At 39.4% G+C, this 12,754-nt stretch overlaps 1 protein-coding gene across 1 annotated transcript; it reads right to left on the bottom strand.

The window, feature by feature from the left end:
• Nucleotides 1–1,503: 1,503 nt before the first annotated feature.
• Nucleotides 1,504–3,599, bottom strand: LOC109793566 (uncharacterized). The gene is made up of 3 exons (XM_083074378.1): nucleotides 2,413–3,599; nucleotides 2,079–2,322; nucleotides 1,504–1,926 (listed from the first exon to the last, which is right to left on the bottom strand). Exons 1-3 carry the CDS (start codon nucleotides 3,597–3,599, stop codon nucleotides 1,504–1,506), a joined length of 1,854 nt encoding a protein of 617 aa, XP_082930504.1.
• Between the last annotated feature and the right edge of the window lie 9,155 nt (nucleotides 3,600–12,754).

The following is a 12,754-nucleotide window of genomic DNA, read 5'->3' as shown; positions in this document are numbered from 1 at the left end:
GATGAAGTCGACCATGCTTTGCGCCTTGATGGGTCCCCTTGGCTCAAAACGAATATCAAATTGTGACAATTCGATGGACCAAGCGACCATCCTTCCGGCCAATTCGGGTTTCCGCAAGACTTTGACAATGGGGCTATCCGTCCGGACAAGTATTCTGTGGCTTTGGAAATAATGTCGGAGGCGTCTGGCTGTATGTACAAGAGCAAGAACAGTCTTTTCGAGATGCTGGTATCTTGTCTCGGCCTCTTGTAAGACTCGGCTGATGAAGTATACCGGCATCTGCTCTGTTTTTTCTTGCACTAATACAGTGCTGACGGCTTTGTCGGAAGCCGAGAGGTATATTATCATGTCCAACTGGGGGTCCGGTTTGGCTAGCAATGGTGGAGCTTCTAATATTGTTTTGAAGCTTTGGAAAGCTGATTCACATTCGTCAGTCCACTTAAATTTGGTGGCTTTCTTCAGTAGGGACATAATGGGTCTAGATTTGTCTGCCATGCAAGGCAGGAACTGAGCTAGGGAGGCGATGCGTCCGGCCAAACGCTGCACTTCCTTTACATTCATAGGGCTTCTCATATTGATGATGGCTTGGCATTTGTCGGGGTTGGCTTCTATGCCTCTTTTTGACAACATGAATCCCAGAAATTTTCCACCGACTACCCCGAACCTGCACTTGGCCGGGTTCAATCGCATGTGGTGCCGCCTTACCTCGTCAAAAATCGTGTGGAGGTTATTCAGATGGTCGGTGGCGGAGTTGGACTTGATCACCATATCGTCCACATACACTTCCAAGCACGCTCCAATCTGCCGACGGAAGATCTTGTCCATGAGGCGCTGGTAAGTCGCCCCAGCATTCTTCAAGCTGAATGGCATTACCCTGTAATAATAGTTGGCCGAATCTGTGATGAACGCGGTCTTTGCTTCGTCCGAGGGATACATAGGTATTTGATTATACCCCGAATAAGCGTCCAGGAAACTCAGTCTCTGATGGCCGGCCGCTCCGTCGACCAATGCATCGATGTGGGGCAAGGGGTAAGCGTCTTTTGGGCATGCTTTGTTCAGATCCGTGTAATCCGTGCACATCCACCACTTTCCATTTGACTTTGTCACCATCACCACGTTGGCCAACCAAGTGGAGTACTTGACTTCCCTTATGAATCTCACTTGTAGTAGCTTGGTGGTCTCCTCTTTTATTGCCTGGGCCCTTTCCCCACCCATTTTTCTTTTCTTTTGAGCGATAGGCTTGGCGTCTCGACATATTGAGAGTCGGTGGCAATGAAAACTAGGATCGATGCCCGGCATATCAGTTGCAGTCCAAGTGAATAAATCCGAATATTCTTGTAGGACTTGCTTAATATCCTTAGCCTCTATTTCAGATAGTTGAGAACTCAAAAAAGTGACTTGATCTTCATTCTTTCCAAGTTGGAACGGAACCGTTGTTTCGATAGGTTCGACCCTATCTTCATCCTCCATTCTCGGGTCAAGTTCTAGGCCTTCACCTGGTTCCTATTGGCCAACATCTCCGATAACATTGACATCTCGTCTTGGTTTTAGAGTTGGCTGTACTTTTAGACTGGCGAAGTAACACTCGCGTGCTGTTTTCTGATCGGCATGCACGGTGATGACGGCCCCTTCCTCTGACGGAAACTTCATAGTCAAATGTGGGGTGGATACGACGGCTCGGAGTCTGTTCAGAGAGGGTCGGCCCAACAGAATGTTGTACGAGGTGTTGGCATGCACAACCACGTAGCGCACCTTGATCCGCCTACGCTGGTCATCCCCGAAGTAGGTGTACAGGTCTATCGTTCCCCGAGTGTCCACCCGTTCACCCGAAAATCCTACCAAAGGTTCATCGTAAGGTGTCAATTCCTGTTCCGGAATGCCCAGTTGCTCGAACGTCTTCCAGTACAAGATGTCCACCGAACTACCCTGATCGACCAGAGTCTTCTTCACGATACAGTTATTGATCTCTACACTATGACCATGGGATCGTCTTGTATTGGGTCAATGCCTTGAAAGTCTCGGTCGGTGAATGTTATGGGGGGCATACAAATGGGGGATGCCCGTCCTATAGCGTTGACCGACGTGATGGCCCTCAAGTGTCTCTTCCGGGCTGAGGATGAGCTTCCTCCTCCTGCGAAGCCTCCGGCAATGGTGTTTATCACTCGTCTAGGTTGATTGCGGTCCCGTTGATTGTTCCTGTCTTGGGACCTGCTACGCTCGCGGGATTGGTTCCGCGGAGGTGCCCGATCCCGATTCTCCCTTCTGAACTCCCCCCTACCAGGACGATTATCGTTCCTGCGGTTGTCTGATGATCGAACAAAGCTTTGAAGATGTTCGGCCTTAATAAGGTCTTCAATTCGATCCCGAAGGGCGGAACACTCCTCAGTAGTGTGCCCTCTATTCCGGTGGAACTAGCATGCTTTTGTTTTATCGGCGCGCGGTGGGGTCATGGCTCTTCGGGGGACGGCCAGGACTTCAGTGGCTAGGGCCTGTTCCAACACCTTAGCCCTGCTGGTGTTGAGCGGTGTGTACTGCATATATCTCGGCCCCCTATTACCCTTGTCACGATCCGACACGTCTCTGGGGCGTGATCTGGGCGGTTCCTTGTCACTTTCTTTTTTCGCGAGAAATAGGTCGGGTCGGTTTTGACTCCGAAACTCGGCCAGTTCCTCCATCTGCATGTATTTTGTGGCTCTCTGCCTCAGGTCGTCTAGGTCTCGGGGTGGCTTCTTGCATAAGCTGTTGACAAAGGGTCCGGGTCGTAACGCCGTGGTCAGGTGATGCATTGCTACGGCCGGGTCCAGGTTGCGGATGGATAACGTCATCTTTCCGAACCTTTCCATAAAAGTTCTCAGAGGTTCTTTCTTTTCTTGGCGTATATTGACCAACGCGATTGATGTGAGCTGATGAGGACGGCTCGTGGCAAACTGTATCACGAACCGGGATGATAGGGACGTGAACGAGTCCACCGATCCAGGTGGGAGCCTCGTGAACCAGTTGAGTGCCGGTCCCTTTAGCGAAGTGGGAAAGACTTTGCAGAGGATAACATCATCATCTGTGTATAGACCGACCTGGGTGACAAATGCATCAAGGTGTTCCTCCGGGTCGGCAGTCCCGTCATACTTCTCCAGGGTCAAGTTTTTCCAATTGTCGGGCAAACGGGCCCCGACAATATCTGGTGTGAACGGCGTCCTTCCTTGTCTTCGTTGCTGGTCGAGAGTAGTAGTTGTCACTCCTGGTGGGGGTCTAAGATCTCTTGTTTCTTTGTACCACCCCGAAGACTCCCCTTGGTCCTTAGTTGACAGAGTATTTGGGATATCGTGGGATGGGTGCCAAGATCGATTGTCACTTCGGAGTTTTGCGTTTTCCTTCCTTAGAACTGATAATTCGTGAGCGTCCTTTTCTCGGAGCCTCCTTAGTTCCATCATTTCGGCCTTCAATTGCTTGATGGCCGATGGCGGATTGGGTTGTTGGGATCGCTCTACGTAGGATTCCTCCATTCCTTCTTCATTGCGATTAGTCTGTTGTCCAGTAGTATCTCGGGGCATCCCGAAAGGGTGAGTTGTTGTGTTCTCCTGTTGGCTCCTTGTTGCTACCATCTTGCTTCAGGGTCGAGAACCGTTTTGGTTTCGGCCCCACGGTGGGCGCCAAAATGTTCCTGCGTAGAAACACTCCTCTTGTCGTTCTTCCTTCTTGATCTTCTAAGTCTTCGGTGCCGACCGAATACTATCTCCACGGGGTGGGGAGGGTACCTGCAAAGGCACTCCAATGATCAAGTGAGTATTCGGTATAGAGTAATAAGTGCTTTTATATTGGACAATAACGTACCTTTTTATATCACATCACCTGTGTATTTATAGTGACACAATTGGGCCTGGTGGGCCTTCAGTCTTGGGAGATAGGTAACACTTGAGTTAGCCTTAATCTCCTCTTAATCTGGCATGATAATTAGCGCATAATAAGTATCTAACTTGCCACGTGTTGTTTGACCTAGGCCGAACACCTTTTCGGCCTCGGGGGAGGCCGAACACCCTTTCGGCCTTACGCCTAGCCGAGGACTTCAACAAAGAGCAGATCACAATAACTGATACTTGTTTTGTTGACCTTTGTTTAGTTGACTATTGAGCTTCATGTAATGTTTATTTGGTGCTGAGCCAACTTTGTCTTGGTCTAGTTTTTCTCTTTGGTTGATATTTGTTTTGGCCTTGCGTTTGGTTGTCCTTGACACATCTTCGTCTGATATTTGTTATCGCCTGGCGCTCATTTGGCTTTTGTTTGATCCTTATTTTGTTCATCCATGCTTTAGTTTTTCCTGTTTCTTATATTTATCTGAAACACTGACACATAGATTAGTCTTAACAATATGTATTATATTTGTCATGTTGAAAACCTCGCTGGAAATGGCTTCGTCTGACTCAATAATAATCACACATAATAAAATATTAAAATTTTTTAAATAATTAAATCAAAAGTGGGTATTAAATTAAGAATGGGAACAGGGATAGGTACGGGTACGGGTACGGGCCAGGTAAGTACATACTTGTACACGTACGTGTACCCGATTTAATATATCAAATTTTACCTGTACTCGTACTCGTACCTGGTCAAATCGGGTATTCCATGTCAAAGTAGGGACGAGTTTGGATATTACCCATGAGTACGGGTATATTTTCCATCCCTAGTTCCCCCTACACCCGGGGGCAAGAGTGTACAAACCATAGGGAGCAGTTGATGTACGGTTGGCCCAAGAATGGCCTCAAGCTTGCAAGTCTTGTTGAAAATCACACTCAAGGTGATAATCGGTTACTTCAGCCCAAAATACTGCGATAGACCTTAGAGTTTACCAGGTGATGGCGATAGAGGTATTGGGTCCCTATAATGGGGGCACCTTGGGGGCTTTTAAAGACTAGTGAGAATAGTTAGAACGTTCCCATACAATGCCCTTTTCTTTGACAGGGACCCCAACCCATGGATTAGAACGTGATTTTTTCGAGAGTGTACATTGCTTCAGCATTTGTTTGTTCATATTGTTTGTCTTAACAAGGAGTAGATTGGAATTTTAAAAACAAGCAAATGGATAATAAAGAAATAAAAAAATAAAATAAAGAAATTTATACCCTTTGTACATTCTTAGGCCATCATTCCATTAACGTCATATAGGTAGTTTTTTTTCTAGTAAAAAATATGATCAATAAAAAAAGAGTCCTATCTTTATCATGCATCATCTCTCCTGACATAACAAAAAAGCAAAATAAAAGTAGGCAAAAAAAATGTCATGCATTTTTAGGCTAGCTCATTACTCTGCCATGCATTTTCCTTAAATTATGGAAGGATTAGGTAGCGTCATGCATAAATAGTTAAGAAATGTGAATGTTTTAATATACGACGGTATCTGGGCTCTAAAGAAAGGCCTAAATCAATTTTGAAAATACTACGGTTGGACCTTGTAGACACCTGATTTTTTCTGGGACACGTAAGCTAAGAAATGGACTTTCAATATGACAAATGAGCTCCTAAATGCCCGAAGACAGTACCATAGAAAAAGACATCTAAGGATCAAAAAAATAAGTGCTAGAGTTATTAGCCCGAACAGGCCATTCCAAATTTAAAACAAGGCCTATAACCCTAGGTCAGAATGCTCCATTCTAGTCTAGGTTGCTATGGGTAAAATTTAAATCCCACATGGGCCGTTTTGCTTTGGGAATGGGTCGTTCCAGATTCAAATCTTGCATATAACAAAAATTTTTAGAATGGCCCCTTCCAAAATCAGAAAGCCCTGTTTTGGTAGATTTGTGTGCCTATAAATAGTAGACTCAAGCACGGTGCTCGAGGCTGAAAATTTTTAGACCGATTAGTCTCTCTAAAATCTAGTACTCTTCTTCCTCTCTTTCATTTTATTTCTTGAGATTTGTTAAGGCATCGTGAAGTGTGAAAGATAGCCAAAAAAGGCCTTAAATTTGCTACATTCGGAAGTATTTATAAAATCTCATTTTAAGAGGTACCTTTTTCTACCATCTATCTTTTCTATCATCAACAAAAGCAATCATGTGGACGTTTCAAGGCAAACCATTAAATATGTAAATAAAATGGAACCTAATATTTAAATTATTGTTCACGATTGCGTTAGTTTCATCATAGGGTACCAATTCAGGGCGTAGTAGGATGCCTAACACCTTCCCTACACGTAATCAACCCCCAAAACTAATTCTGGTTGTAAAGGTCATTTTGGCATTTTAAAAACTCTTTTCTTCTTTTTTCGATGGTTTGAGTAAAATATCGATGGCAACTCCATGAACTCATTTTCAAAACCATTAGTTAGAGATTAGTCTAGTGTTCGAGCATTCCCTAACTGATAAGATTTTCAAAAAGGAAATCCAAACAATTTGTGGGCAAGATCGAAATTTTTTGGGTTCTGACAGATGACGACTCCACTGTGGAAGCTTAAAAAGGGTCAAGCCCAAATAAATGATGAAGGTAGTGAAACAAGAACAAATTTTGAATATTTGGTTCCCTTTTACTTTGTTTGTTTTGTATGTATTTACTTTAATGGCTTTATATCTGCTTGTTTGAAATAAACAACTGCACACAAACCCTTGTACACAATAGTTCCCTCTACACCCGAGGGCACGAGAGCGTAAACATAGGGAGTGGTTGACGTACGACCGGCCTAAGTATGCCTTAGAGCCTGTGTGCCTTGTCAAAAATCACACTCAAGGTGATAATTGGTTACTCTAGCCCGAAATACTATGACAAACCTTAGAGTTTGTCAGGTGACAGTGATAGAGGTATTAGGTCCCTATAATGGGGTCGCCTTGGGAGCCTTTAAAGACTAGTGAGGACAATTTGAACCTTCCTATACAAAGCACGTTCTTTAATAGGGACCACATACCATGGATTTGTGACCATTCATAGATTACTTTGTGTAAACATATGTTTGTTGCATTTGTTATTATGTTTGTTGCATTTGTAGTTTCATTTCTTTTAAATGGATAAGGGTTATGAGGAGGTGAAAATTAATACCTCTTTCGAATGCCTTATTTAAGCATCATATAGTTAGTTTGTTTTGAAATTGGTAAAAGTAATGCATCACAGCCTTTAATTGAGCAAAACATGGTAATATTTAGACAGAAAATCACATGTCATGCATTTATTTAAGGTAGTGATTAATAAAAATTCATTTAGAATATGTAAGGCATAGACAGTAGCATGCATAGACCGTTGAGGAAGGTGAACATTCTGAATAATGCAATGCCAAGAGTCAACAACTTATGCGCTTTAATCCAAGAGAAGTCAGGGCTGACTTCGAAAAGCACTATGGAAGGATCCTCGACCTATTGAAAATATTTGTTGACCCCGCCTTCATGAGAGGTTTGGTGCACTTCTGGAAGTCAAAGCTTCACTGTTTTCAATTCCCACACTTCGACATAGTACCTATTATAGAGGAATACAACCTGATGGTTAAGTGGCCCAAATGTGAAGGGGTCTACGCTATGCTGGAAGAACGTATCTCCACGGATAAGGTAACTGAACTAATCAAGCTACCCCCTCATCTATCTACACTTGAGGGAAATGAGACAATCAAAGGTTGGAAGCTCTCTACTCTAGAAGGACACCTATCCTTTCTAGCCGATCAAGAAGACTGGACAATTTTCAACAAGACTCTAGCTTTAATCTTGTTTGGGATAATCCTTTTCCCTTTTCACGAGAAGGTGATAGACCATGTCACAATTGACGCCTTCTTTGCTTGGGATGTGCACCTAAAGAGCCATGTGGCTACCATTCTTGCTGATACCTTGATCACTATTGACTTTTGTAATCAGAAATCAAGAAAACAGATAAGATACTATAGCCTACTCCTTTATGTGCGAGCGTATACACACTTCTTTGCCAAAGACCGTTTGGGAAAGCTACTTACTCCGTTAAGGAGCTTTCCTAGAATCCCTACACCAAGGAAGTATGTTATGGCCTGGAAATCCGAAATATAAAATTGTACCGAAGACACCTTCACATGGATGTGTCCATGGTTTCAGCCAAGTCAAGTGTTGATCCGATGTGGCAAATTCCTTAATCTACCATTGATGGGATTAAGAGGATGCATAGCCTATTCCCCGAGGTTGATATTAAGGAAGCTTGGGAGATCACAAACTTTGCCAAACTTAGAAGAACTTGGAGGGATTTGTTTCTTCCATGCCTCCGGGAAACAACCTCAAATCGACACCATCAAGGAAGCTTGGAGCAAGCAACTTTATTTTGGAGACAATGAACTTGGTAAACCTCGAATAGCCTCTTCAAACACTACAAGAAAAACACAAATTTTCGACGGACATAATCTGTCGAAAATTCTCTATTTTCGACGGATTTTCGACACATTCAAATCCTTCGAAAAAATGGGCGTCGAAAAAAAAATCCGTCAGAAAAAATTTAATCCGTTGAAAATTCTTTAAAAATCTTTATATGATTCCGATGGATAAATCCGTCAAAAATTTTTTTAATGTAACAACCCTCATCCTCTCAATGATTCTATTTCACGACACTTCACTTTTCAGCGTGTTTTTATAATTAACAATCTACTTATTTCTATTTAAAATTACTATTATGATATAATTTAAATTATTTATTATAAATTTAAAAGTTTAAATAATAATTTATATATTTTAAAATGAGAAGGGTTATAATAACACCATGTAACTTATACTAAATATCTCATCGCTCAATAACTTTATATTAAATGTAAATTTTGGAAATTCAACCGCTAGATTGAAAGTTCATATCACTTTATACGTTTATATCAAATTTTGTTAAAATTGAACAATAACTTGAAGGTAATCAAAGTATTCATATTTTAGTATATTTTAAAATGTATATATAACGTTAATATTGTTTTACAAGAATGAAGTATCAAATCATCTTGAATTAATATAAAATTTTGTATATATGATCTAAGAGTAAAAAACTTTCAATCTAATGGTTGAATTTATAAAATTCACATTTAATATAAAATTATTAAACAGTGTAATACTTATTAAAAGTTACACTAGTGTCATTATAACCCTCTCTTTTAAAATATTATTTTTATAAATTAAATTTTAACATTTTAAATAAATTATTAATTAACTTAATATATTTATTTATCTTAAATCTAAGATATAAACTTTAAAAATGTATTTATCCTTGTTTTATTTTCTAATTATCAACCATTAGTAAAATACTAATTTAAAATCTTATCTAATTATATCATAATATTTTCATATCAAATTTAAAACTAGATATTAGTTATACAAAAATATCAAGATCATATAATAAATTGTCAATATGATTCTAGTTAAATAATTTAAAATAATTAATTTTACAACTATATTATTTGCAAATAATTTATTCCAAAGCTAATCAATTTTTTCTATATTAATTATTAGTAAAGTTTAATAACTTTTAATTTAATAATTGGATCGATGAAGTCTAATAACTTTTAATTTATATTTTATATTACCGATGGATATATCCGTCGAAAATATAAATTTTCCGATGGATTTGTATCCGATAGAAATGATCCGTCAAAAATATAAATTTTTTGACAGATTTGTATCCATTGAAAATGACCGACGAATATATCCGTCAGAAATATAAATTTTCTGACGGATTTTTATCCATCAGAAATTATAAGATGAAAATATAAATTTTTCGACAGATTTGTATCTGTAAAAAATTAACGACAGATATATCCGTAGGAAATATAAATTTTTTGATGGATTTGTATCCGTAAAAATTACCGATAGATATATCTGTCAAAAATATACATTTTCTGATAGATTTTTTTTCGTCGAAAATATTAATTTTCCGACGGATTTGTATCTGTCTAAAATTATCCTTCGATAATTTGCATTTTTCATGTAGCGAAATGATTATCAACAATGGAGAAGAAAAAGAGGGATCACAGGTACAACCAAATCAGTGAACCAAGGCGAGCAACAATGAGTTGATTTCTTGACTAGGAGAATGGAAATTTTGGAAGCCCAAATAAAAACCTTGGAAGAAAAGGATGAGGAATCCAAACTTTACATCGACAGCCTACAAAGGAAGTGTAAGAAAAAAGAAATGAAGATCAAGTGCTTAAAAGATGAATGTGCTGAAAAAAAAAATACAAAATCGTCAAAAATACCAAAAGTTGATTTAGATAAGCAACTTGCAGAAGCCTTATCAAGGGTACCATGAACCAAAATCAAACTCCAGAGGCAGATACAAGAAAAAGAACAAGCATAGGAGAACCTCTCCAAGGCCAGAACTGAAGAAAAGGTTTGGCAAGAAATCACCAAAAAACAAGCCGCAACCATTTCTAACTTTTGACAAAAAGAAAGAAAAAGAGCTCATTCTTGTCAAAGAAGTTACCTACCAAAGAGACCAAGCTCTAGAAGAAATTTAAGAGCTAAAAGTAATAATGAGATACTATCAAGAAAAGGCTAAGGAAGTACAATCGACTTGCGACAACATAAGCAAAGCAGTCCATGGACAGGCAAAAAAAAGGAAGAGACATGTCCTAGAAGCTGAAGATGACTTATCTATGTATCAGCCAAGCTTAAGTTTCTTTAGGCTCCTTGTTAAGTCAAACGAGGAAATTCGCAGCGAGGTTTTGAATGAGACAAATATAATACATGTTATTTCTAACAAGTGTGTTAGTGTTTCAAAAAAACATAAGAACATGCAAGTTTAAGAATAAAGTATGTGTGTGTGCCACTTACTACACCATAACTAAGATAAAAGGTAAAAGCTTCAAGCATCAGATGGAAAGATCAAATGAAACCAAGCGTAGCACAAGAAGAAAATTGATCAAACATCAAGACTAAGCATGATCCAAGTCAGACGAAAGTACAGACATCAGATGAAGCCTAATGGTCTAGCACAAGAAGGAGAATGATCAAGCTTCAGACGATACATCCTAATTCAAACGAAAAGTCAAAACAAGCATCAAACAAGCATCAAACAAGGCTAAGTCAAGAACAAGACAAAAGTTAAAGCTTAATGGTCAACTAGTCGAAGGTCAAAGTATTAGACGATGAATAATCTAAGATGAAGCATCATATATTGAATTAAAAGTGTTCCATCTGCACAACCGACCAGATGAAAGGAAAAGTCAATGTCTATCTCTTAGACGGAGACTCAAATTCCAGAAGCAGTCGAAGAATATTGAAAAAACGTCTGAAGTCCACCATTCTTAATGAGAAATATCATATATCATCTACACTCATAAGAAGAGCACACGAAGTCATCAATATTATGAAAAGAAAGAAGAAAAATAAGCAAAGCATACAATGAGGATCAGACGAAGAAAAGCCATATGATAGATGAAAAACGACATAAGTGCCAGGCGATGATAAAACAAACATCAAACGAATATGAGTCAAGGCAAGTCTCAGCATAAGGATCACACGAAGAGTAAACGAAGCTGAATGATACACTACTACAAAAAGAATAATCTAAATCGCTCAATCTAAGTCAGTTTACTGAAAAATGATGTAGAATAAGACGCAGTGGAATTTTGTAAATAAAAGAAACATTATCTATGACGGTTTAGTCAATACTTGTAGTAGAATAACCTACATAAGTATATCTACGACGGTTTTTAGTAAAACCGACTTAGATGTTAAGTGATCTACAACGGTTTATGTGTAAAACCGACTTAGATGGAAACCCAAAATTCGCGCCTTCACTCTCCCTTCATGCGCGCTATTCAGTCTTGCAGCGAAACAATCCTAGGATAACAGAGCTTGCAAGCATTTGCCCTAACATTATTTCAGAAACGAATCATTTCCCCCTTCACTCTCCCTTATTTCAGAAATGAAGGAGAGGATAATGCTTCCCTTTCAAAAACGAAGCATTATCACTGCACACACCGCACAAAGACAGAAAGTGAGTGAGAATTGAGAAACCACACGCTCCTTCACTTTCTCTTTATCTCGTGTTTTTCCCTTGCTATTTGCTAACCTCACGCTTTCCTTTTTCTCTCCGTGTGACATTGTTTCGCCACCAAACAACAGCACCGACACTCCTTTCTTCTTCTCCGCATTTATACGGTAACCATTCTCACCTTCAAATTAGACTTCTCCTATTTTAATTCCTATTTTAATTCCTATTTTTCCATCCAAGGGTTTTTGAGTTTTGACGTTTTAAGTATTTTAATTTTGCGTATGAGGGATTTGTGTATTCTTCGTAAGAATTTTCTTGTCGTTAAGTGTGTGCACATACCTTTCAAGTCTAACATTGTTAGGATTTTAGGCTCTTTGATTGATCTATGATTTTTTCCCCTGTTATTTTAATTGTTTAGGGGTGTTATAATCATGCTTGTGATATTTCTGTATTGTTAAATGGTTAATTAACTAGCAGCAGAGGTTGATTTTTGGGTTGTTAATTAATTCTGAGGTTACTGATTTTGTTAATTCTTTATCTTCAGATAAGTAGGCCCGAAGATTGGGAGAACCCCCTGATCCAAAGAAATATTTTGTTCAATTTTATGGGACCAAAGAAATGTGAGTCTATCTCTATCTCTATACATGCATTTATAGCTTAACACATGGTTTTAAATTGTAGTTGTACTAGGCCAATTGCGAACAATGTGGTTTGCAATCACAACCTAATGCAGTTGTGGCAGCCTAACCAGGATATTGCAGCCACATCATGCAATGCAATCTGCAATTTAAAACCTTACCTTAACAATATGCGAATAGCTTGGTTGTCAAGTAATTCAGTCAATGTTTCTAGGCTC

This window comes from Cajanus cajan, chromosome 5, assembly GCF_000230855.2.
Source record: "Cajanus cajan strain Asha chromosome 5, NIPB_CcT2T_4, whole genome shotgun sequence".
NCBI lineage: Eukaryota > Viridiplantae > Streptophyta > Magnoliopsida > Fabales > Fabaceae > Cajanus > Cajanus cajan.
The sequence above is the reverse complement of the archived record's forward strand: the minus strand, read 5'-3'. Positions and strand labels throughout refer to the sequence as shown.